Below are 25,481 nucleotides of genomic sequence, written 5' to 3'. Positions count from 1 at the left end.
GGTTTCAAATTTAAATCGCTCTCATTGAGACAGCAGCATGTTACGTTTTGTCACTGGAGGAAGTTTGCCTCAGCTTGACTCTCACAGCATCACAGTTGCCGATCACTGTCTGTAAGAGTCACCGTGAAGCCAAAGAGCCATGACATCTGCTCAGACTCACTGTGCTGTATTGATGAGGGTTTACTCTCCGAGTAAAGAGCCTTCTATCAATAGCACTCCTGTCGCATTCTGTTAAGTGACCCATTGGAACTAATAACATGAAGTACTCTGTCTCAGTAACTTCGAGTTTGCCAAATCCCACCACCCCTTCCTACATCCACAACCTGTGTTCCAATGTTTCTGTACACTGTAACTCTTACTAATACATTTTTTGTACACAGTAAGTACTAATGAGTGTGGTTTAGAACACAAGATGGCCTGAAAACACACACACAGCCCAAATACCAACCAGAAGATCTGGTACTGTTTGTTCCCTATTATCTCATGACATGCAGCTCACATTATTTGTTTATTTTATTAATGGATATGGGCGGTATGACAATATATTATGAGACACTAGAAATGTGTCTGTAAACATTTTGCTTTAAAATTTATTCCACTGTAGATGGATATACTGTATTTGCTAGGACTACTTCACGTTATTTACATGTCACAGAGGATTCCATGGAGGAATGATAAATAAAGTGTATAAAAAAGTGTAGGATGTGTACCAAAGAAGTTGAAACTATTTTTATAATGAAAGTTTTTAGTAAGTGGTATTTGTTTGGCAAAATGCAGAATTCAACTGATGTGTGGTCACAGGTATGTGACTGAATATTGTCCATCTATTTTATAAAAGCTTTGAAAGTGGCTAATCCAATCAGAATTTATAGTCGTAACCAGTGTGTGGGGGATAATGCATTACAAGTAACTTGAGTTATGTAATCAGATTACTTTTCCAAATACTAGTAAAGTAACGCATTACTTTTTCAATTTAAAACAAAATATCTAAGTTACTTTTTAAATTAAGTAATGCAAATTACTTTTTCACATTTATTGACTGACAGCTCTCCTATCCACATGTTGAGAGAAATAAAGTGCAGAGGTGTTGTGTGCTCTGTGTGAACGTGATGGTTATTGTGGTTCTAGATTAAATGTGAACATGCATTTACTCATCTCACATTCAGTATTCCTCAAAATAAATAAAACAGTGAAATGCAATCTCAGAATTTTATGCAAACCTGTAATAATTAACTATATTCAATTATACAAATATACTTTATGTATTTAATCTCACTTTATTAACCAATGTCTTTGTTGCTAATCTTCAAATTATCTAATTCAACCGTACTAACAAGCAAAAATTACTTTATATTAGATTTAGAAATAAGAGGATGTTGAACTTCCTTCTCCTGTATCTTATTCTTCTTTAATCCAGAATGGCAGCACAGCTGAAAAGTTTGTTTGAGCTGCGCCTTCTACTGTACAGGTGTGAATATGCATTTCCTTCAGCCTACGGCTTATTCATTTCACTTTTGGTGTGAATGGACCTTAAATAGAAAAAAATAGAAAATATAACTTTTTTTTTGTTGTTATTAAAAAAACAAACAAGCAAGCCCAGCCCAGGTGAGAAAAAGTAACCCAAAAGTAATGTAGCACATTACTTTGCTCACTTGCACAAAAACATTCAGTATTCCTCAAAATAAATAAAAACAGTGAAATGCAATCTCAGAATTTTATGCAAAGTAATGTAGCGCCAATAGTTACTTTTTTTAGGGAGTAACGCAATATTGTAATGCATTACTTTTAAAAGTAACTTTCCCCAACACTGGTCGAAACTATCCATTTTATAATATTTTATAATTTCTATTATGTTACACTCAGGTTTTACTTTGATTTCAGACTTGATAAGTTGTTATGAATAAGCTGATCTTTTAGATTAGAGTTAAAAAGACAATATAATCAAATGAGATGAATTGTATTTCTTTTGTAAAATAATTCTCTGCATTATCCCAAAATAGGTATAGACATATGGTTAATATAAACCATTTTTTCTTTGAAATTCCGGAATAACTATATTGTAATGTACTGTTACCATGTAATAAAGTGGCTCACACTGTGATATAAGAGTTTGCTCATACCGCCCAGCAGTACAGTAGTTACAGTATGAACTAGTTTTGTTTTTTCCTGACTTTTTAATTTACCTACTAAAAATCTAAACTAGAACCTTGTTTTCCCCCCGATATCACATAAAAGTGCCACTCATGTCCAGTATTCTCCGTGCCAACACAACACAATGTTTTGTCGCGCGGTGTGATACAGTTCATATAATTTGATTACTTTCTAATGGATGGCTGTTAAACTTTGGTTAATAACTTTGCCATACCACACATAATGACAAAACCTTTAGAGGGCACAACATTATCCTTTAGCGTAACTCTCAATTTGATGTTCTAGGCTGGTCTAAACTTAGAAGAGCACTTTGGGATTTAGACCGTATTTTCCCCCTTTGTAGGACAGACGAGTTAACCAATTCAAAGTGGTTTTTTTTTTTGGTTTTTTTTAATGGTGAAAGTGACTGTTTTGCCCTCTACTTTAGAGTCCTGATCTTAATGTGCAGATTCAGATGACCGCCTCCTTTTTTTCTCCCAGTCTATGTTTGATTTATAATGTTTTCTTGTTGTTTGCAGAAGCAGAAAGCGGTATGCCCTCTTCATTATCTCACCCCTCTACACTTTAGATCAACTGTGGGAGAAAAGCTTAAGGATATTGTACCACCTCCCTCTCAAAAACGGCCAAAATCTCTCGCTATCTCTTATATTGTGATTCTCTTTGTGCTTAATGCACTAACTTCTTTGCAGGCAGAGAGAGTAGTTGCTATTGTTCAATTCACTTGTTTCTTTGTCTGTGCTGTTCACATATCAACACAACGTTTATCCACTCCATGTTTGTGCATCACTGTTTTTTGTTCTCGACTTCCTCTCCTCTCTTTTCCTTTTCCCTGTTTGATTACTTTTCAGTTTTCATCAGCTGCGAATCATTTCTGCCCGTGTCTTTTTCAGCATTGTGCTCTCCATGCAAACAGTACTTCATGTTTTTCTCACTTATTTCGTAATGCACAGAGAAAAGTGCCCTAATCGGAAAACAGCTGTGCTCAGTGCATTATATAGCAGAAAATACTAGTGTTTGTCCATTAAGAACTGATGTGTCTCGATATGGCAAGTTTTACTTCATGGAGTTTTAAACGCTAAACACTGAATGGTTATTAAAGGCCACACTATTCATGGCACCATCTTTGCCTTTTCTGTCATTACCACTCTAACACTGTATTGCGTTTTTGTGTATTTGTGTGTCGGAGCGAGTGTGATTTGTATATGTATGGGCGTATGAGATGTTGTTGAGTGCGTGTGACTGAATGGTCGATCTGTTTGTCACAGTTTGTCTGGAACTGACTTTCATCATGTCCCCAAATGCCTGTGCGTCTCTGAGTAGATGTTTATGAAGTGAGGTCACTTCCTGTCAGTTTGGTGTTCTGTACAACAATCCAACTGCACAGAAGTTACTGCAACAGTTTGCATCTACGTGCCGCTGTGCGATTGCTGCACCTGCTCTCTTTTAGATGTGCCTTTGGTTGTGATGCTCTTGGTAACTGCATGCCTGTACGCTCTGTCATGTGATGTGTGATGCTTGCTTTGTTTCCCATAATAGGAGGTTTGATCCGAGCAGAAGCCTCCAATTCCATGCAATCGGTCTGTGATCGACCCGTTGCATAAGGCTTCTGTCTGATTTACTGTCAAATGGTGTGAAAATCTCAAATTTGGGAAGCAACGTGTGTGAATGTCAGTGAATGAGTCTGTTTGTATTCATCTTCTGAACGGCATGTCAAATGTGCTGCTTCTCGCTAAGGGGGCTATTTAATCAGATGTAAAGCTCAGTGATAAATAACCCAGCACAATAATTTCAAGCAATACAGAGATCTTTTGACATTTTCATTAACTGACCAGCCAACATCTGCTTTATAATGGATTAAATCCCCTTCTTTGGTTATTTGATGGTAGTGGTTATTTGATGAGCCCAGAGGAAAGGATTTTGATAGACTACATGTATGAAACGGTAAATAAGTATATGGATTTTTGAATCCATGGAATAATGGGATGTCTATCATGTACCTTTCCCTTTCGTCTGGGCTCTCTGGCCTTGACTCTCTAGTAAGGCTGGGCATTTGTCAAGAGTTGCAGCCACCACTCAATTCATTGATGATTCCTAACAACTGGCAACCATTGATGGCTGTGTTGTGTCCTCCTGTCTCTGTCTAATTAATGGGGAATGATACAGTGGTTCAGTAGTGGCTCTGTCTACACTGCTGAACCTCTACAGTTACAAACCAGACTCTCCCAAATATCTGGCAGAAGCTGACAGTGGATTCTTAAACAGCTAAATTTCCTCGCCCACCAAGGGAAGTCACATAGAGACACTAGCTTAGGTTTGACTCGTATTTGTTCACAATAGCCTGGGATTGAACAACTGCTGGGAACCAAACCTCGAGGCAGAGGTCGCCTTAACCAAAAAAATCCTGCCATTTACTTAATTTGATTCAGAATGCGTTTGTCATTTTGACAATAAAAAGAACAATTTAAACCTATCAATTACCATCTTTACATGTTTTGAATTGATTCATTTTTAACCATTCAAACGTTTATGGGCAGAATCTTATTAATTTGTATCTTTTATTCAGTTTCTGTATCTGTTTATTTTATTCTGGATTCTGTATCACAGTTTCCACCAAAATAGTACACAGCACAAATGTTTTCAGCATTATTGATAATATTAAGAAATGTAGCTTGAGCACAAAATCAGCATATTAGAATGATTTCTGAAGGATCATGTGACACTGAAGACTTGTGTAATGGCAGAAAAGACATAACAGGAATAAATTACATTTTTTAAATAAATTAAAATAAAAAAATAGTTATTTTAAAGGTTCAGTGTGTAGATTTTAGCGTGATAAGGTTGCGAATTGCTCAGTCCACCGCTCACCCCTCCCTTTCGAAACACATAGAGAAGCTACGGTGGCTGACACAGGACAAAGGTGTCATCATCTGAGACAGAAGAGAGTAGCCAGTCAAGCAATGAGGTTTCTTCTTACTTCTTACATAGAATGGTCTCTGCTTCTAATAAACCAGATGACGACTACTGCTACTACTACTTCTTCTTCTTCTTTGTGCGTATTCATAGTGACGATGCAAGCTGCCTCTAAAAACACCAATGAAGAAGAAGAACATAGTGACGAAATGGGCTCTGTAGAGCAGTTTGTCCATTTAGGGCTATTGTAGAAACATACCGGCGCAAAATGACGACTTAACATGCAAGGGGACCTGCGGTGTATGTAGATAGAAATGGCTCATTCTAAGGTAATCAAAACATAACGATTCATTATTTAAGGTCTTTATAGACCACTGCAAACATAGTTATGTATATTATATTGCATTTTTGTCAGTAGATCCTCCTAAAATTTACACACTGCACCTTTAAATTGACAAAATTACTGTCTTTTTGATCAAATAAATACAACCTCAGCAAGCATAAGAGACTTCTTTTAAAAACGTTAAAAAATATTTATGACCCCAAACTGTTTAATGGTAGTCTCTCTTAAAGCATTAATAACGTGTATGCTAGATGGTTTACTGAAGTTCAACTATTCCCAGGTAAAACAATAATTATTATTATATTGGCTATAGCAAGATGATATGACATGCACTCTCTCATATAACAGAGGTCACGTTAACCGAAAATTATCCGTCATTGATGGAATTTTTTTAACATTGACGGAAAAATCTGAAGGCCGTCCGTCACATTGACAGATTACACTGAGGGTGATCTATTGTAAATTGTAACTGTAATTCACACCCCTGTCCAGTTGGTGGCGAGTGCGCTCCAATGTAGTAGCAGAGCTCTGGATCCAGAACAAAAATGAAACTGGCACGAATCTTTTGCTATGCGTTTGATAACGCACAGGCGAGTACCCAGAAGCTGCAACGATATATGACGCCACATTAAAGAGCGCCAAAACGGTATTTATTGCTTGAATTTCTTAATGAAATGGACAGAATTTTAAATCTGAGACTTTGTTCCATATCAAAAGCAACACAAAGCTTTCAGCCTATTGCGATTTATTGGGTGGGAGGCGCACTATGTAGCTACTGTTTATTCGTCAACTGAAAAAGGCAAATAGCCTGGGATTTACGAATCGATATTGGTCTTATGAATGTGACCAAAACAGCAAGGAGACATTTTAATTGTTTATTAATAAAGTAATCAGTGTCGGTGGCAAAGATGAAGTTGACATTGACTCTCCTCATCTCCTCATGGACGCGCTTAGAGAGAGAATGCACAATTCATTCGGTTTATTCTACATAAACAGAGTAGTCTATTTCTTTTCGATTTGAATTATTTCGTTTTCGTTAAAGTAGATATTTCATGCTTTCTATAGATATATTTCTCATGTCTCTGAGGCAAGCAACCTATACGCTGAGTTTCGGTTCATTCCTGTAAGACGCGTTCCAGTTCACGCGCCAGTGATCGCGCCCGCGCCTCCATGTCATGATTATATTTTCTTCTATATTTGCTTCTTATTTATTACATCCAGGCAATTGGTTGATGAAACATTGATTAAAATTAAGATACAATTTTTTACAAAACGAAATTCACTTTAAAGAAAGGCTTTCTACAAAATAAACTTTATGAAGCTCATAAGAAATCCTGTCTGACACACTCCATGTCTCCCGACATGCGCATCTTATGATGCATCTTACTCATGCTCTTCACTTTTCATAATCAAATAGATTAATGAATTTAAAGCATAACATAGGACTATTTAAACATAAATATGAAACCACGTTTTCTTTAATAGCTACCAACACGTACAGAGAAATTTCACGTGTGAATTACCCATCATTTTAATTTCATATTTTAATTATAATAAAACATTTAATTGCTTTTATTTTTGTTCAAATGTGAGCAAAAATAAAAGCAATTAAATGTGTTATTATAATTAAAAGATGAAAATTAAAATGACGGGTAATAATAGATTATGACAGATTTTTTACGACCCTGTACGTCAAAATGACGGACAAAGTTACAGTCTAACGCAACCTCTGTCATATATATATTTTATAGTCAGTAAAGTTAAACATGGCAGATAAAAGTATTAAATGATATAAACTTTACAATTCAGTCCATCTCAGTGACAGATAATGATTATTGGTAGTGCAGCTTCTGACTCAGTGCTTATTTTTAATGATTCACAACCGCAACAGTAAAAATAATAACCATGAACTGTAGCTTTAAATTATATAATAACAGAATATCTTTAACATCATTTCAGAATTAGCCTGTCCTGTTTGCGCAGTAGCAACCTCAAGTAAAATAGCATGGCATGTGTTGGCTTGATTCAGATATCCAGGATGCATCCTGAACTCTTGGTGGGCTGGTCATTCCCTTGCTTTTCACTGCTCTAAAGCAGGAATTAAATTGCACTGCTGTGTGGCGATAGACCTCACACTATGTGTTTCTGAAGGCCCATCGATCAGAAGGCCTAAATTGTTACCACCCCAATTTTAATTCTTTCTTTTATCTCATCACCCAGACAATTCAATCTAAGACCATCATGAGAAAAGAATTAAAATGGGGAAGTCATGCTGTTGTGTACTGTATTTGTGTGAAACCAAGTGGCCTAAGCAGTATTACTTGAATAGGTCCCTTTCCCTGCAGCTTTTTTTTGACAAAAGTACAATTCCAGTATCAAAATTTGAGGCAGTATATGCATGTTTTCTCATCAGTTTCTCAACGAGGTCCAAAAACATGTGTACCATTCCTCTTGATTAGAGTGTTTGAATGTGCAAGATTGATTTTCTTCATGTTAATGAGAATGACCCTCTTTCTGACTGAACAGTATTCTCATCAACCCCGGAAATCACGTTAAGATGCAAGAGGGGACATTGGGATTCTTTATCGCCAGTGACGCCAAAGAGGTGAAAAGGTAAACATGTCTCCAATCCATCAGAATTACATGCACTCTTGTGTTTGATTTCTCAATTTTAAATACAAATGAAAATGGAAATGTGAAGGACACCCCTGGAAGCAGAATGTTCAATTCTTTACCATCTCTCTTTAGAGCATTTTTCTACTGCAAAGCATGTCATGATGACATCACAGATCCCAAAAGGATTAAAAAGTGTGGCTGCAAGAGAAGTAAGTACACCCGACCATCCCTCCCTCCCTCCTGTCGAGCCCAGTCTGAACGGAAAGTGTCCACCGACTCTTTTTCACTTTGTTATATGACACTGTTATGTTGTGTAAAATGTCAGATATTGTTGTTTTTCTTGTATTGTAGCTTTTTTTTTTTGAAAGTTAAAATTTGAAAGTTTTTGTTACATATACAAATAACAAAAAAATAGGCTCATGTCAGTTTCACTGGAAAAAAAAAAAAAAACACTTGCAAGGCAGCAAAAGAATAGTGTCAAAAAAGTTCAGATTTTAGGCTTTGGTTTTGCTTTTCCACTCACATACCATTCAATTCACAATAAACTAAATCATACATGCCACATTAAAATTATTATGTTGGTAAAGTACATATAAAGTACAATTTAATTTTTTTTTGTAACTATAGTGCTTACATTTGAAAAGAGTCACCCAGCCTTCCGCCCTTTTTCAATTTTTGAATCTGATGGCTACCCTATTCCCATTTAGTATAGTAAAGTTTAAATCAGATGTGCGCTTTATAATCTCAGTATTTTGACTGCTTGTTGAATACTGTGCCAGACGTATTCATTTGATAGCCACTGTACAGCTATTAATGATTAACTTTTGACTACCAGTCAGTAAGATTTTATAAATTAATACTTTTATTTAGAAAGGACACATTAAAATGATCAAAAGTGACAGTAAAGACTTCTGCATTGTTACAAATATGTTCTATTTTTTTAAAAATGCTGTTCTTTCGAACTATCTATTCATCAAAGAATCCTGAAAAAAATATTAAGCATTACACAAAAAAATATTTTCAGCATAATTAGAATTGTTTGTTGAGAAATGAATCAGCATATTAGAATGACTTCTGAAGGATTATTTGACATGTTGACTTGAGTAATGGTTGAAATTTCAGCTTTTCCATCACAGGAATAAATAGCATTTTAAAACTGTTATTTTAAATTTTAATAATTTTTCACAATATTTCTGATTTTACAGTATTTTTATTAAATGTAGCCTTGTTAAGCATGAGAGACTTCTTTCAAAACATTACAAAAATCTTTGAACGATAGTATATATGCAAAGAAAATTACACATTTCTTAAAGGTGCAGTAGGTGATCTGGGAAATGCTAATGTTAACCTGTTAGCATTGAAACCATACAATCCCACCCTCCCTGCAAATTACCATCCAAAGCCATGCCTCCTCCTAAACACATCAGCACTTTCAGCAAAGGGTCACAAGGGAAGGCGTTAAACTACCTCATGTCTCAAAGCACAACATTACAAAAATAATGAACGTAAACAACTTAGCTTGTACCTGACTGCTGCAGATTAATTTCCGTGTTGATACTGTTGACATGGAATCGCATAATTTCGAGTCTGACTGAACAGTTCCGGTTACAGTGTCACAGGTTGCTATCTCTTAATTACGGTAGTTATGGCGTGAATGCAGCATAAGCTCGTTGTTTTGATTCGGTAGGAACTGTAAAAGGTGGCTGCTGTTTGTTTGCGGTGCTCTGTGACTGAAGTCTGTTTGTATAAACTCTGCATGGCATGAAACGCGCTGATGATGTATGATGTCTGCACGAACGATGCACGAGGGTATGTAAAAACAGACATTGACAGGCAGGTAGGACATTATTATTTCATTCGGACAGAATAGAATGATTAGATTTACATGTTATGGTCCTATGCTTTCCACAGACGATATATAATTATAAAAAATACATTTAGACCGGTTAACATAGTGATTTGCTATCAGGATATGAGGAGACTTTTTAACCAGTATAACAAAAAAAAATTTCTGTAGAAAATCACCTATTGCACCTTTAAGTGTGAAAAAAATGATGTCACGCTATAAAAGACTATAATTATCTACAAAACACATTGCTAGCTTGCAACCACTTTAAGACAAACAATACTAAAAGTAGTAGAGTAATAGTAGAGCGTTGAACTGAACTGTAGTAACTATTGACTTCATCAAAAACAGACTACCTTCAAATTGAAGGCCTAGAAAAAGAGGGAGAAAGATGACAAGGTGAAAGAGTGAGACTCTTGAGGAAAGCCAGTCATCAGAATGCTAATGGTGAAGAGAGATACAGATGTAGAGAGGGAATGACATGATTAGCAGGGCTGAAGAGAGAGGCTGTCAGCTCACGGTGGTGTCAGTGGGAGAGAGGCGGAGGTAATGACACCAGTCAGGTGGAAAAACAAAAGGCAAGAGCAGCTTGGCCCACCCTCGCCAGACACACCGAAAACACACTCCTGGCCCAGGATCATTTTACCAATCATATCCACCCTGTTTACCCAGAGCGCCCAACGCAACTGCCGTTTGGACGCGCCACTGCCATGTCCCACTGCCTCAGCCTGGCAAAAACACTTTCTGACAGGAAGTCACTGAAGTAGAAGAGAGATTAATAGCTCAGAGTGTAGTCCACTGTCAGAGCAGCTCCTGCAGACATTTACATCATTTGATAGAACTGTATTTCTTTAAACACCCTCTTAATTATATATAGATGTGGCAGCATTTAAATGTTTGTTGTCATTTGCTAATGTTGGCTTGGTAGAATGAAGCAATATTTATGTTAAGTAGAGCATACATTAGCATTAATATTGGAATGATGCATTGTTATTACATGACCTATATAAGCATTTGTCCAAACCAGTTAGCCACAAGATGAATAATTCAGCTTCATTCCCAGTGACCTTTTACTGGGCACTTTTAAACAGCTGGCTTTAACTGCAGATCCTTGTTTTTTTTATTTTTTTGTTTACATTAATTTAATTATTTAAAATTATATATGATGTTTCAGATGACACACCAAGTGTGTTTGATTACACATGCACTACCGATTTTTTAAGTTTTTGAAAGAAGTCTTTTATGTTCACCAAGCCTCCATTAATTTGATCAAAAATACAGTACTTACAGTAATATTGTCATATACTATTACAATTTAAAAAACTATTTTCTGTTTTAATATTTTATCAATGTAATTTATTCCTGTGATGGCAAAGCTGAATTTCTCCTGTCTTCATTCGACATGATGCTTCAGAAATCATTCTGATATGCTGTTTTGGTGTTCAAGAAACATTTCTTGTTAATATCGCGGGTAAAAATTTTTGTGGAAACCATGATACATTTTTTTTCAGCATTCTTTAATAATGAATACAAAGTAAAAAAGAACAGCATTTATTTAATATTTTGTAACATCATATATGTGTTTGCTGCGCTTTTGATCAATTCAATGCTTCCTTGCTGAATAAAAGCATTATTACATTATTATATAAATTACTGACCCCAAACTTTGCAGCGATAGTGTACGTTTGAACTAAAACGTTTTTATTACTTTATTCTCTTTGTTCTCTTCCCAATCATATGTTTTTGATGATATGCACCCTCCCAAAACTGAATTTCACCTGAGAAGAGGCCAATAGCCTCACAGTAAGGGAGACGGGGTTTCCATTGCTGTAATGGAAGTTTGTGTTCTTTTATTTCACCCTCTTTATGATCATTGACATACTTTTTGATGTATTTCCTTCCTTGCTGCCTTGGAATATCGCCTCTTTATTTAAACCTCTCACTGGTAGTGACATATTGTGAGTAAAAACGGGTTTCCTGTGGCCCAGAGTACAGTCTAACTGTCTCACTCTGATAATAGTTCTATATATTTCTATATATATGTTGCATGTATCAGTCTAGCTGCTGCATCCCTCCTCTCATCTCTCCACTGTCCTCAGCCCAAAACAGTAATACGGCAGAATTTACTGGCCTTAAAATGACCCTGTCCTGACCCCTACAAACCAGTCTCTAATAAAAGAGAAGAATAAGTTCTTGACCAATAACAGTTCCTCCCGAAGTTTTACCCATAGCACCATTCTGAAATCGGTGATTCATTTCATAGGTTGTTTGGCTCTCTCGAAACTCAACGTAACCTGTCATGACAATCTAAAAAGTCAAACAAGCTGATTGATTTTGCTACTATTAGTCATGGACCTTACCAGTGCCAAGGGGGGGGCGGTTGAGTCCCCTTTGAATCCGTCCCCTTGCTGTCAAAGGCAATTTCGCATGCTGCTGTATTTTCAGAGAGCGGAAAGAGTTCTGTGGGAAGTTCTTCAAATTCTTAGACTTAACGAGCATCGTCTCCAAAACACAATCAAAACAATCTGGTCTCCCTCTTGCCTACAGCCTCCCCTTTGTCTCCACCGCCCAGCCCCTGCCCAGCTTCTCTACACGACACAAGAACCCTCGGTAGAATTGAAATGTTCTGAATTTCAATTCTTTTCAGTAGTTGGACCCTTTTTTACTCACTGCCCTCAGTGATAGGTACATCTCTCAACGTTAGGCTCACGGTGGTGTTGACCTAGCGGCTGTACACAATGCTGGCCACTAGATGCCACTGTAGTTCTACAAATGAGAACAGAACAAAATGGGAACACTGAGGTCCTCATAAACCTATTTAGCAAGATTGCTATCAGCCAGCGTGCACTGTAGGGTCTTCTCACTTGTCACCTAGGTTTCTTTATGTAGGTCTTCCCAAGGTGTTGTTTGCTTTATATCGGTACGGATGGAGGTGTGTTTGTTTTAAGTATTTTAAGAACGCAAGGCTTCACTGTATCTAAAATCACTCTTGATTTAAGCGTTTGGCATATATATGACTATATTATAAATCATTCAGATATATTCCTTTCCATTAGTATTTTAACATATGACATAGCCTGCTTTGAATTATGGGGCGTTGTGGGGCCAGGAAAGACGATAGGGGTGCTGAGAGCATTCTTGCTAAATCGGGTTGTTCTGTTAAAGAGGCTTCAGTAATTAGGCTCTCTGTGTAGTCATATTCAGTCACTCACATCATCATGTTGTCTTGTGTCTCTTCCGCCCTCCATGTCTCAGTGACTAACATAACCACATACTATGTGCTCCGATGAATGTCAACCCTCAAACTCTGAAGCGATAGATTTCAGCATGAAATTAAGTAGAAACCCCGCTGCTGCATGTTTCCACATTGCCTTAATCTGTTTCAGCCCTGTAAACAGTCGACCGGGCTGCCGTTTCGAGAGATACGACCGCGGTCGCCTCCCACTGCATGCCTGTTCTCCTTAATTTCAGCCACTCTGCATGGTTCTATAAGAATAACAGTCCCTGAGGTTATGGCTTTAAAGGCCAAGTCATTTACCGTATTATCTCTCCAGCATACAACTGAAATTGGCCTCTTAATTCAGGCTCATAACCTCAGATGGAAGTCAAAAGCAGGCTTTTCCCTGTGGATTGTTTGCTCTTTTGAGGGTGCCAGACTTGATTACGGTCCGTTAGCGAGGTGGCACCGGGAGAATGTGTACCAGGGACTGTTTTTAGCCCGGTTCACAGCAATCAAATGCTGCTATAGTCTCTCACCACAGCTCCTTTGAGAACCAAAAAACATGCATACACGCATACATACACTCCACGTAATGTATGTCTGAGTAAAATGCGCAATGCATGCGAATGCATCTTCTGATCTGGGAATGAAGAAGTAGCCTATTGGCATGTTACCATATGAATCTCCCAACCAAGTCCAGTGGTGAGCAGAGTTTGACGAACAGAATAGAGCGCCCACGTTAGAGCCTGTAGCACGTTGTGATGCCGATAACCTGCTGCTGCATGATGGGATACAGGTACGTGATCCTCTCCTTTAGATACAGAGGATGTTATCCAAAGAGGTTTTGCTGCTGAACACATTCACCCATTCCTCTCTGCCTGAATGTCCCTTGCCCCAACCTCTGATCATATTGTCATATCTGACCTTTTAACCTTTTATGACATGATCAGCCTTAGGGCACGGCTTGACCCCAATGAGACTACTGCTTCCTGCCTAAACAAGCCCTCTATCAGATGTTTTCAAAGTCCAATTTGGTATTAACCTTCAAATTTGGATCGAACTTCACATGTGCAGTGGGAACACAATCCGAAGCGTACTTCAAGCGGGCGCGCAGTGGTCCATCTGCGGGTCAAACCTGTCAGAGCTTGCTGCTAAGGCATTGCACTTTTTGTTCCTGTTTGAAAAAGTTACCTTCAGACTTCCCTGGTTGAAAAACTCTTTTGATCCTTGCCATTAACCTGCTGCTTTCCTCTCCTCTCATCCAACACATGACTGTAGCCAAGATGTCCGTCTACAAGCGAATGAAACTGGCATGTTGTTTTGATTGCGGGCGCTCTGAGCGCGACTGCTCGTGCATGACAGGCAGTGTACATAGTAACATGGACAGTCTTCAGAGGGCCTTCCCACTTTCTTCTGTCTCTGTTCATGATTGCTCAACCAGTTTACGTGCCTGTAAGTTCGATCGCCAAACCACATGCCGTTCGATGTCCGTGACCTGTGAGCGTGTGAGTGTGCGTGTGTCTGTGCCGTGTTTCATATGCTGTGTTTAACGTCTGTTTCGTTCCTCCATTATTTCCGTATCTGTGGCTTATTGGATGGTACACTAGTACATATTCTTTTTTTCGTTTGGTGAATTGGTGGTAGTTGAAGTGACGTGGCTTCTCTGTGTTAGTGCTGCAGTAGGTGCAGTAGGACTGTGTTGGCGCATGCTGTGTTAGTGGAGCACTTGTGCGGTGCTGGTGACATTTTGCAGTCACTGTATTGGTGTTTACACTTTTACATGGCAGGTGTACATGTATCTGTTAAATGAACTGTGCAGTATGATGTGCTTCTAATCAAATCCATGGGCTAATTGTGTACATTGACACTGATGATGTTTTGATAATATTTTCATGTTCGTGTGACTTTTGAAGACCCTTCTTCAGGTTAGGAAACATGCAAATGAATGGCTAACTGTTTTTTCCCCCCACAGGTTCAAACACTGGGTACCCACAATCTTTTGGTCTTTGAATTTTGAATGTTTTCAATTATTTCATGCCGTCTTGTCCTATTTCAATGATTAGAATCAAGAAAATGTAACTCAAATGTCCATCTCACTGCTCAAGATCCCTTTTGACTATATTTGTTAATTGAGCGAAATTGGAAGGATATCAGTAAATGAAAAACAGTCAGAACCCTTATATGTCTGTTATTTACTACAATCATGTTTAATTCACATGCCAAACGCTAGATTGTGATTGAAAGGGATCTTTAGTGAGATTCTTCTGTTCATAAAGAGTAAGTATATACTGGCAGTGTCTGTTCTGCTATTTTTGGACAATCATGTTTTACAACCGCAAGCCATTAATGCCTCCACCATTTCCACCGGCTGAAATAAAACCTCTTCCTTTAGTAAAGTCCACATTTAGGTGCAATTGAAAAAACACGTCAAATTCTCCCCCTTTCCACAGGATCTGATCCTCCTCGATGATTTTCTCTTAGCCAGCAATCAGGGGAGAAAAAGTCAATGTTCTTTATTTAATGCCTTGTATACCACAGTGGGACTGTCAGGCTCAATGGGAAAGTTAAAAAGAGATCTCCTGACAGGAACTCAATTGAGATGGCGGTGACTCAGGCTATTGGATGAGGTCAGATGACTGAAGCAGTTAGTTGTGTAAAGGACAGCGCCGAACAGGGGTCTTCTCATTAAGCCTTAGCAGATGTGAAATACTAAAGCGTCTGTCAATTAGGAATGGCAGCGGTGCGACCTACTATAAAAGCAGGGGTCAGTTCAGGCGATCGCATTTCCTCTACAACTGCCTTCCGACTGTTCGCCACATCAGCTCAGATTAGCATCAAACCCTATGATGAGGTTGACTTTGTGTCTTGTGTTTTGGTCTGTGGTGATATCCCTGGATACCAGTTACTGGTCATTACATAGTTACTGATCTCTTCATGTAGCGTCATCCTTCATTGGATTCATTGCTGCCGTTTTTTTTTTTTTCTGAAATGAGCGCGTTTTCGCCAAGGCTGACAGCTAATGCCAGCTGCGGCTTTGTTTGACTTTCTCCCATCGGTTCTGCCTCAGATCTAGCATTACATCTTTATGATGAGGAATTCACAGAGTTCTTCCATCTGACTTTGATTTTCCTCAATCAGTAATGATTTTCCGATGAAAATCTTTGAGCACATCCCTTGTTTTCAATAAAATCAGAGAAAAGTGTGTGTGTATATATATAATATATATATATATATATATATATATATATATATATATATATATATATATATATATATATATATATAAGTATATGCATATATATATATTACATTTCTTTTGTAATGTATTACATTTATTTAAAGAGCCACAGTGGCTTCCTCAGTGACAACATCCATTTTGCACCAGTTTTCCTAAAGATTGATTTTGTTCTTTTAAGCATGTGGGGCAGAAGTGCTACCTTCACAACTTGAAGTTACATTCACAACTTGAATGGAAACATAACTACTGGCACTCCCCAGTTAATGTGTTCTCACACCCCAAATGGGTCAGAAAGCATAAATACCACCACGTTCCTGTGCTAAGCATGATATGGTGGTTTTATACCTGCACATTATAGTATAAATTCTACTCCTCTGGATGCAGTAATTTTGCTGAATGCATGAAATCAAGACAGTAAATGCACTCTGTCTTACAAAAGTAATGATCCCTGATGGATGCTTTCTCAAACAGCCCTCATGTACTTGTACTTTGTTCTGATTCTGTGCATGTATCACTCAGGATGGTAATGCTCCTTTCTTCCAAAGCCAAGCAAAGAATTATTAGTATGAAAATGAGATGTGTGAAAGGTCAACACCATGTCTCTCTTGTACTCTTTTGACTGCAGTCGAAGCCCAGAGAGTCGTTGACAAGGAGTAGGGAGCAATGGAACACTCATTATAGTTCTAGTGCACTGCACACTATTAAGAAGAGTTTGTTATCTCTGCAAGTGCAGGCTTTAGGGAGCAAATATACTGAACGAGTGAGTTAGCTGCCTCCGCTCTAAGTTACAATAACAGTCCCTCCGCTCCACCTGCCGAGACTTATCCCCTCATTACACGAGCTTTAAAGACTCTCAAGGTGCTCAGAATTGCAAAGGGTATTAATTCCTGTTTTGAACTTATGAGCCTTCAAAAGGAAGTTTCCAGCAGGGCAATCCTAGACATGCCTGTTTTGTAAACAACAATCGCCTGGCATACTGAGAGGGAAAGAGGTCGCTGCTTTTTTTGAGTCTTAGGGGTATTTTTTCCCCTCTCCTTTTTCCTCTTCTCCTGCCTGCTCTGGTTGGTTATGGAGTTTGCAGAGGATGTGCCGAGCGTGGCAGGGCGGGGCGGTGCGGCGCAGCCCAGAGAGTGGATCTTGTCCGCTCCTTGCAGGGTGGAACTCAGCACCGTTGGCTCTTATGCAGCCTGACATGAAAATTATGTTTGCATTTTCATTTCCCCAGCTCAGCTGGTGTGTCATTAAACTCAACCTGACAGTTCCTTACCACCAGGCAGGAGCAGGGCCGGTCATCCCCTCCGCCGTGTAGGACAGATGCTAGCCAAAGAGTCGGCCGACTCTTCCTGCGCCCGCAGATCGCAAGCGACATATGCCAGGACCGGCGCGGGGCCCTGCTTGAGCACTTGTGTCACTGCCCCGCCCTGGGCCTGCGCCGTGACCTTTATGGCATCAGATACAGTGCTCGTAACGAAAGATGAGACTTTGCAATGGGGGCTGCATTATAGAGCAACATACATGCATCTGGACACATCCCGCATTATGATTGTCTGCAAGATAAACTCGGAAACTCCCAGTTTCACATGCAACATATAACTTAGTCAACATGAAATCAAAATTTATTTATTACACTTTCCTGGTGTTTTTTTTTTTTTTTTTAATGATTCAGCACTTTTTATTCCAAAGACAAAATTAGTTTGGCCTCACAATGTTTAATCAAAATGGCCTGATGTTCCTCTGGGTTATGTCATTTAGGGTGCTTTCACACTAGCACTTTTGACGCACACCTTGTTTCGATTGACGTCAGAGTTCAGTTTCGTTTGAATAATGTGAATGCTGTTTTCCGAACTCTTTTGAACCATACCCGAGTTCACATAAAAAGGCTGGTCTGGGGTACAGTTCATGAACTCCAGAACACTTTGCGGCTGATATGAACACAATCTTACCATATCGCTGAAGTGAACTGATGTCGATAAGATGATTCGGTTTTTGTGTATTCTAACTCACTTTTCTGACAAGTGTGACTGACACATTACAAGCAGAGAGAATGTATATCTCATTTCTGCTTGCCTACACCACAAATAAACTCCTGCGTTCTTTAGAACATTTGCGGTACATTCGCGGCAGATAGACGCAAGTGCAATTATGTGCTGATGCTTTGGAAACCAAACCAAAGGTTTAAAAAACTAAATATAAAAGTGAGGTGATCAAAGCTATGCATTTTGCCACCATTACCATGCAACGGGTAAACAGCTGCTGCTTTGATGATGCAAACACACCGTGGTTCGGACCCAAATAATGTAATGTGAACACAATCCAGCAGGGGAAGTTGGAGCAATCGAACTCTAATTCGAATCAGGCAAGCAAACCAAGTGTAAAAGCACCCTTAGGCTTCACAGACTATTGCATAATGTTAACCAATACCCAAATAGGTACTTTTTAAGAACCCAATCGGTTAACAATTTTTCGAATATTTTTTTGAAAATATAATTGTAAAAAATATTTTTTTATTATTGAAATATTGTGATATATATTTTTTTTAAAATATATATTATATATTATATATTAAAATACTGTAATGTTCATTTAAAAAATGTAATATAATTTTTTTTTTGTAATATATGGAATAATATTAAATTATAAATATGGAATAATATTAATATCACTAATATTCACTCAGAATTACCAAACATTAGGTAACGAAAATGGCAAATCGTGTATTCAAAACATCAATTCATATTCACTGTAATGACTTTGTTTGTTTGCTTTGTCACAAATTTGTGGCATACAGTATCTTGATTCTCCCAGCATGCAATGCCTACAGTTTGGCGTTCATCTGGAGTTGACAAGATAGTAATTACTGATCAAAAATGATCAGCTGGCAGCGTTTAATTTTTACAGAAGCAATTATGTGATGGGAAACATCTGTAATTTGTGTTTAACTATTTGGTAAAGCCTCAAGATTGTTAACATCTGTTTGATCGGTTTCACTGGTTTTCATCAAATTAAGTGTCAAGGATAAAATGATGACTTATCAAAGCATTCTCTTTTCCCCATCCGAAATCCAAATACCATAATGATCCTTGTGAGGTTGTTCGGATTTGGGCAGTATGTTCGTCATCGATCTTGGGACGAGAATCCAACATTTGACTCTTTAAATGGATCCGTGATGTGGAAACACTGAACAGGCAGCTTGATTTTCATCGCTTCGTTGAAGTCCACTCCGTCCACCAATCATCTCTTTTGTTTCTTTAATCATCTCCTGCTTATATAATTATCTTCATCATCCTTTTTTGCTTCTAACTGCTGTTAACTTGACTTTTTTTCCTCTCTGTCCTTGTGTAAGTGCGATGTACTGTCTTTCTGCTGTCTATCTCACACTCATTCTCTCTCTTTTCCTTTTTGTATCCTCACATTGGTCTCTGCGTTCCCCTCAGCCAAATATAAGTTTAACGGATATGTCAGATCACGTAAGTGTACTTCTCTGTTTTCCTCATTCCCTCATTCGTTCGTGCAACCTGCCTGCTTTGGCTCTTTGCTTTTGATTTTACCCCCACTAGCATTACAGCACAAAAGCTGCCATCCTCAGCTCTCTGTAGATTACTGGGGATTGATGGGAAGGGGGGTCGTGATGACAGTTTCTCAGCACTGGGTTCTGGTCAAATGCATCAGAGGGGCTGCTCGTCTTTAAAACATGTGCATGAGAAAGGTCAGGTGCTGAATAGAGGGATCCATATGAAATCCAGATGTTGCATAAAGAGCTCCGTGTCCTTGCGAGGGATGATTGAAGAGATAGAAATGCTATGATGTATTGCACGCATGTGTGGAGTCTTAGAGATGCGTCTGTGTTGTGACGCCATCAACAGCAGATGGCGCTACAACTCCAGGGAAAATGGGATCACAGCCACAGTCTGGGGTTCGGTTCACAGCTAAATGCGTTTTAGGTAAATCAGACGCCAAGCGAATGCTGAGAGAGCTTTAGCTTTGTTGCTGTTAAGTTTCATTTCATATGTAACCGTTTCGATGTATCTCAATGTTGTATGTAAACATATGTATTTGCATAATTAATAGGCCTAAGTGACTGTCTATTTTTAAACTGTTTTAAAATGTTTTGTGTTATATTTCTGCATCTGAAGGACAAAAAAAAAAACACATAATTTTAACAGCAGCATAATAATAATAAAAAAAAAAAAAATAGTATAAATAATTAGGAGAATTTAAGTTAAGTTAAATGTTCATAAATGTATGTATAGCGAATTGATTTATTTATAGCCATCATGAAATTAGATAAAGTTTTAAAATGGATTTTCTCACAGATGTATTTTCTATAATTTAACAATGGCCTTGATAAGAATGCACAATTGTGGCTCGTCACAGGATTTGCATTTCATAAAGGGACAGTTGCCGTCTGGATTACTGTAAATCCACAGTGAAAGTGCCACAGCGGATGTTCTCTGTATAATGCTACTCGTGTTTGACAGGGGCCAGATGAATCCAGGAGTTATCTGTGGCGGCCTTTAAATCTATGCGGCAGCTGACGGCAGAAATAACCATCTATTTATTGCTCTGAGCAAGGTTTGGGGAGCGGGCGGAAACTGCTTTTCCACTTACACCAGATATTGGTTAACCTCTTGCCTTTTATGTAGATAGCATTAGGCTGGAGTCTTATGGCTCGGGTGACAGGCGGTGAGCTTGATAACTCCCTGTGTGAAACACTTCAGGTCCCTTATACACACTGCATACTCTCGTCTGTCAGACAGCAGATTGTTTGTATTTTGGTCCTTTTCGCAACTTAATCTAAGACATTTTTGTGTGTGGTATGAAGTATTGATTTTCACACATTTTAGATACGTTGTTTTAACACTGCTTTGCCGTATGTCGAGGCAGAACGTAAAGAGATTGCCGTGTTCCCTTGTGCAAGCACATCCCTACCTGCACTGTGACCTGATTCATTGTGACTGTTATCAGGAATAATATGTTCATGCTTTGTTCTGTCTTGTCGCAGAGCAGAGCAGGCAGGGAAGAAAGTGCTTCTAATTAATTAATGTTTATTAGCAATGGAAAAGCAAATGTCATATTGAACATTTCACCTAAAGCGCTTGGCAAGTGGTTAAGTAGTGTTTTATAAAACTGAGGGGTCATCGTCAATTATTCAAAAATGCGGCGGTTACCTTTATGGCACACAGATTTGTGGATCTGTCTGTAAACGGTAATCGAAGGGCGAAATAAATGGCTCAACAATGAAAATCATGTCAACTTGTATTTTCATACTTAAATATTTATGTGATTCTCATGCAGTTCAGCGATAAATTATGAACGCTGCAGTGTTTTAAACATAATATATTTAGTTTAGAAGCACTAATGGCATGTGCTTTTAGATGACTTGTATAGCAATTTTAAATCTTATTTAAAACTAATTATTATTATTATTTAACAAGGCACTTTATTTCAATTTACAGCTGATAGCAGTACATTTTCATTAAATTTTTGTAGGACCCCTGCAGAGCCTTTGACTGTCTGTTAATAAGTCTCTTAAAATTATTAAATAATTTGATTAGATGAATATTAGATAATCTCCTCATCTTGTGACGAGTTTAGAATGTCATGAGGTTTGACTACCTAAAAACGTAATGATATTTATGTATTAATATTTCATGCATGATACACTGAAAAGTATATTTAAGATAATTTTTAAAAATGATCAGGATCAAGATCATCTGAAGGTTTAAGTAAAATGTTATTACATTTTGTTTGACGGTTACACTACATGACATTTTTACATCATGAGTCATTAAACTGAAACATTTTTTCCAAATCCATATGAAACTAACATGAATATAAAAAATACATTTCTAAGAGGTGTAAAAGATTTTTTAGTGCTGTCAAGCAATTAATCACATCCAAAATAAAAGTTTGTTTACATAATTTGTGTGTGTACTATGTATATTTATTATGTGTATATATAAATATACACACATGCATGTATATATTTAACAAAAACACATTATATATAAAAGTTTATATTTATATATAATATAAATTATATAAATATAGATATATGTATGTGTGTGTGTATATATATATATATATATATATATATACATTAATAAATATACACAATATACACACATATATTACGTAAACAAACTTTATTTTGGATGCGATTAATTGCAATTAATCGCAACTATTTTTTTCTTTTTTTTTTCTTTATCATGGACCCTGTTGATAGTATATGTCATTGACCCAATCACAGTCATCTTTCATTGTTTTGTCTTCCACTGTTTGACAGTAAAGGAGGAAGTTAGAGCGACTTTTCAAAACCGCTCAAACAAACTGGCCAACAGCATGGCTGTTCCCAACACTCTTCCCAGTGTGCTGCCGGTTGTGGAGTGCTCCACGTCTGCCGTACCTCTTGTTAATAACCGTAAAGGAAGTCTGCTCCTTCTGGCACCGCCTTCACAGTCACGCCTCAGCCTGGCTGGACTGAACCGGGCCCGCAGCCTGCCCGGAAAATACCGCTACCGCCCCAGCAACTTGTCCTCCACGCTCGTCCCCACGCACTGTAGGTTGCGCCTTAGGACGCATTAGTCAGTGCTACCGCAAACAACCCCTTCCTCCTGCATGGGTCCCTGCAGTCACTGCCGCATGCATGTAGAGCATCTTGTGGCTAATGTACCCCCGCCCCAGCACTAAATGTGTGTGTGTGTGTGTAATGTGTGTAACCACAACTGCCATCAATAAAAGTATAGAAGTACCAGAATAGCTAGTTTACCGATCATATACCATGGAATACAAGACCACTAATTTATATATATAACCAAAAATTATTCAGACATTTTTGATATTTTGATATATTTTTACTTCTGGGTGCAGGACACTATAGTTCATTTCTGTAAGTGAGGATAGCAAAATAAACTGTGACATATTATACACAAAAATTCTTCATACAGTGGACTTCTAGTAAAATTGATAAAATTTGGGACCAAAAATTATTCAGACACTTTGACCTGACCATGTTTTGCTTAAGTTATCTGACATAATTAAGATAATTTTTTTCTGACACAGTTTAACTCTGAGATCTTGTCATATCTCAGATATCTCATATATATATATATATATATATATATATATATATATATATATATATATATATATATAAAAAATATTATATTTCTTTTTTCTTTCTCGTTTATTTATTCAAAGTCTTTTGTTTCCTGTTTTAAATTAGATTTTCAATGTGGTCTCAGACTTTTAGACTTCTTTGTAACCTCATTGTCCCTCTCTTAGACACCCCAAATTGTGTTCAGGACTAAAGTAAAAAGGCGCCAATAAATGAAAAGCAACAAAACCATTATTTCTGTTGTATCTCTGGCCCTATTTTCATGAATGCGTTTTCATTTTAAAATGCATAACTTTTGCTACGGTTATGCCTGGTGTCTACACTACTCTGGAGTTTTCGACCCTCGAAAAGGGAGACTTTTGGAAACGATGCAGACCCCATTTTAGATTGAAAACTCCGGGTTTGCATTTCAGTGTAAACGGACCAAATGAAAACGAAGGCATGGCTTCCCACATTACGCAACCGGAACACGACAATAACCAGTGTTGGGGGTAACGCATTACAAGTAACTTGAGTTATGTAATCAGATTACTTTTTTCAAGTAACTAGTAAAGTAAAGCATAACTTTTTCAATTTATAACAAAATATATATAAGTAACAAGTTACTTTTTCCATATGTATTGACTGACAGCTCTCCTGTCCCCATGAGAAATAGGGTAAATCCTCAAAATGAATAAAAACAGTGATATGCAATTTGAGAATTTTATGCAAACCTGTAATAATTAACTATCTTAAATTACACAAATATATTCTATGTATTAAATCTCACTTTATTAGCAAATGTATTTGCTCCTGACATTCAATGGTCCAATTCAACCATACTAATAAGCAAAAATTACTTTAGATTTAGAAATAAGAGTGTTGAACTTCCTTCTCCTGTATCCTATTCTTCTTTAATCCAGAATAGCAGCACAGCTGAAAGGTTTGTTTGATCTGCGCCCTCTACTGTACAGGTGTAAATATGCATTTCCTTCAGCCTGAGGCTTGTTCGTTTCACTTTTGGTGTGAAAGGGCCTTAACATTTGCCAAAAATAGAATTTTTTTGTTGTTATTAAAAAACAAACAAGCAAGGTGAGATAAAGTAATGCAAAAGTAATATAATGCATTACTTTTCATAAAAAGTAACTAAGTGAAGCAAAATTGTAATGCATTACTTTTAAAAGTAACTTTCCCCAACACTGACAATAACAGACCAGAGCCGTCTCTCTCAATGGCTCTGTAACAAACCAGCCTCGACGACCATGTAAACAATAACATGGAGACAGAACTGCAAGCTTTGCTGACTTTGTTGTCCTTTTTAGCAGCTTTTTAGCTTTATAGCAGCCATTGTGCAGTTAAACTCTGCATTTTATAATACTGCAGCTGCCTACATGTGCAAGAGGCAAGCTATTATTAGAGCAATCGGTAACTGTTCACACTACGCACATGCCCAGTGTGCATGAATGGTCATGTGACATGCATTTTCGGTCATGTAGTGTGGACGGAGATCTTTTCTGAAACACAGTGTAAATGCCAGTATGGACGAGGATTGTTTTCATTTTAAAATGCCATGTTAAAACAGTGTAAACAGGGCCTCTGTTGTGCATTAAAGCTTGCATCAGCCAGTTGTCTGTCTGAAGCAGAGGAGACAGATGTCTAGCTCAATCATTCTGATCGGCAACACAAAAAAGCAAGGGCTAAAGCTGCCCGTGGTATGGAACAGCAATCACACTTTGGTGGGCTGATCCTATTTTGATTGAGGTTGTAAAAGTGCCGTAATGTAATTTGGAACAAGCAGAGACTTGCTGAAATGGCCATGTTGCAGGTGGAGTTATTTCATTGTTAAGCCTCTTACTGAAGGGCACCACTGTAGCTCGTAAATCTCCGCCACCTAATTTGGAGGAGCAAGGGCAGGAGAGAGTGGTCCGGCCCAGCCAGGCCACTCGCTCAACAACCATAGTACAGAACAAAGGGCCACTGCACCGCCATCTTATCAGTAGTGATATTTTTAAAGTTGATTACTGTCTCACATTGCTCCCTCCACAGTGTAATTTCAAATGT

The 25,481-nt window shown here is 37.9% G+C and overlaps 1 protein-coding gene across 25 annotated transcripts in view; it reads left to right on the top strand.

Moving 5' to 3' along the window:
* kcnma1a (potassium large conductance calcium-activated channel, subfamily M, alpha member 1a) overlaps window positions 1–25,481 on the top strand; it is a 214,760-nt gene that overhangs the window by 158,052 nt on the left and 31,227 nt on the right. For 4 of the 25 annotated variants that reach the window (XM_048204305.1, XM_048204298.1, XM_048204300.1 and 1 more), the window contains exons 17-20: window positions 2,670–2,681; window positions 7,931–8,017; window positions 8,153–8,229; window positions 22,611–22,883. In XM_048204305.1, coding sequence (XP_048060262.1) covers window positions 2,670–2,681; window positions 7,931–8,017; window positions 8,153–8,229; window positions 22,611–22,883 — 449 coding nt within the window. Of the gene's footprint in view, window positions 1–2,669; window positions 2,682–7,930; window positions 8,018–8,152; window positions 8,230–11,815; window positions 11,825–14,364; window positions 14,539–19,758; window positions 19,792–22,610; window positions 22,884–25,481 lie in introns of all 25 variants that reach the window. The other 21 variants (XM_048204317.1, XM_048204312.1, XM_048204315.1 and 18 more) reach the window with 11 other exon arrangements.

This window comes from Megalobrama amblycephala, linkage group LG10, assembly GCF_018812025.1.
Source record: "Megalobrama amblycephala isolate DHTTF-2021 linkage group LG10, ASM1881202v1, whole genome shotgun sequence".
NCBI lineage: Eukaryota > Metazoa > Chordata > Actinopteri > Cypriniformes > Xenocyprididae > Megalobrama > Megalobrama amblycephala.
This window is presented reverse-complemented; position numbering and strand designations above follow the sequence as displayed.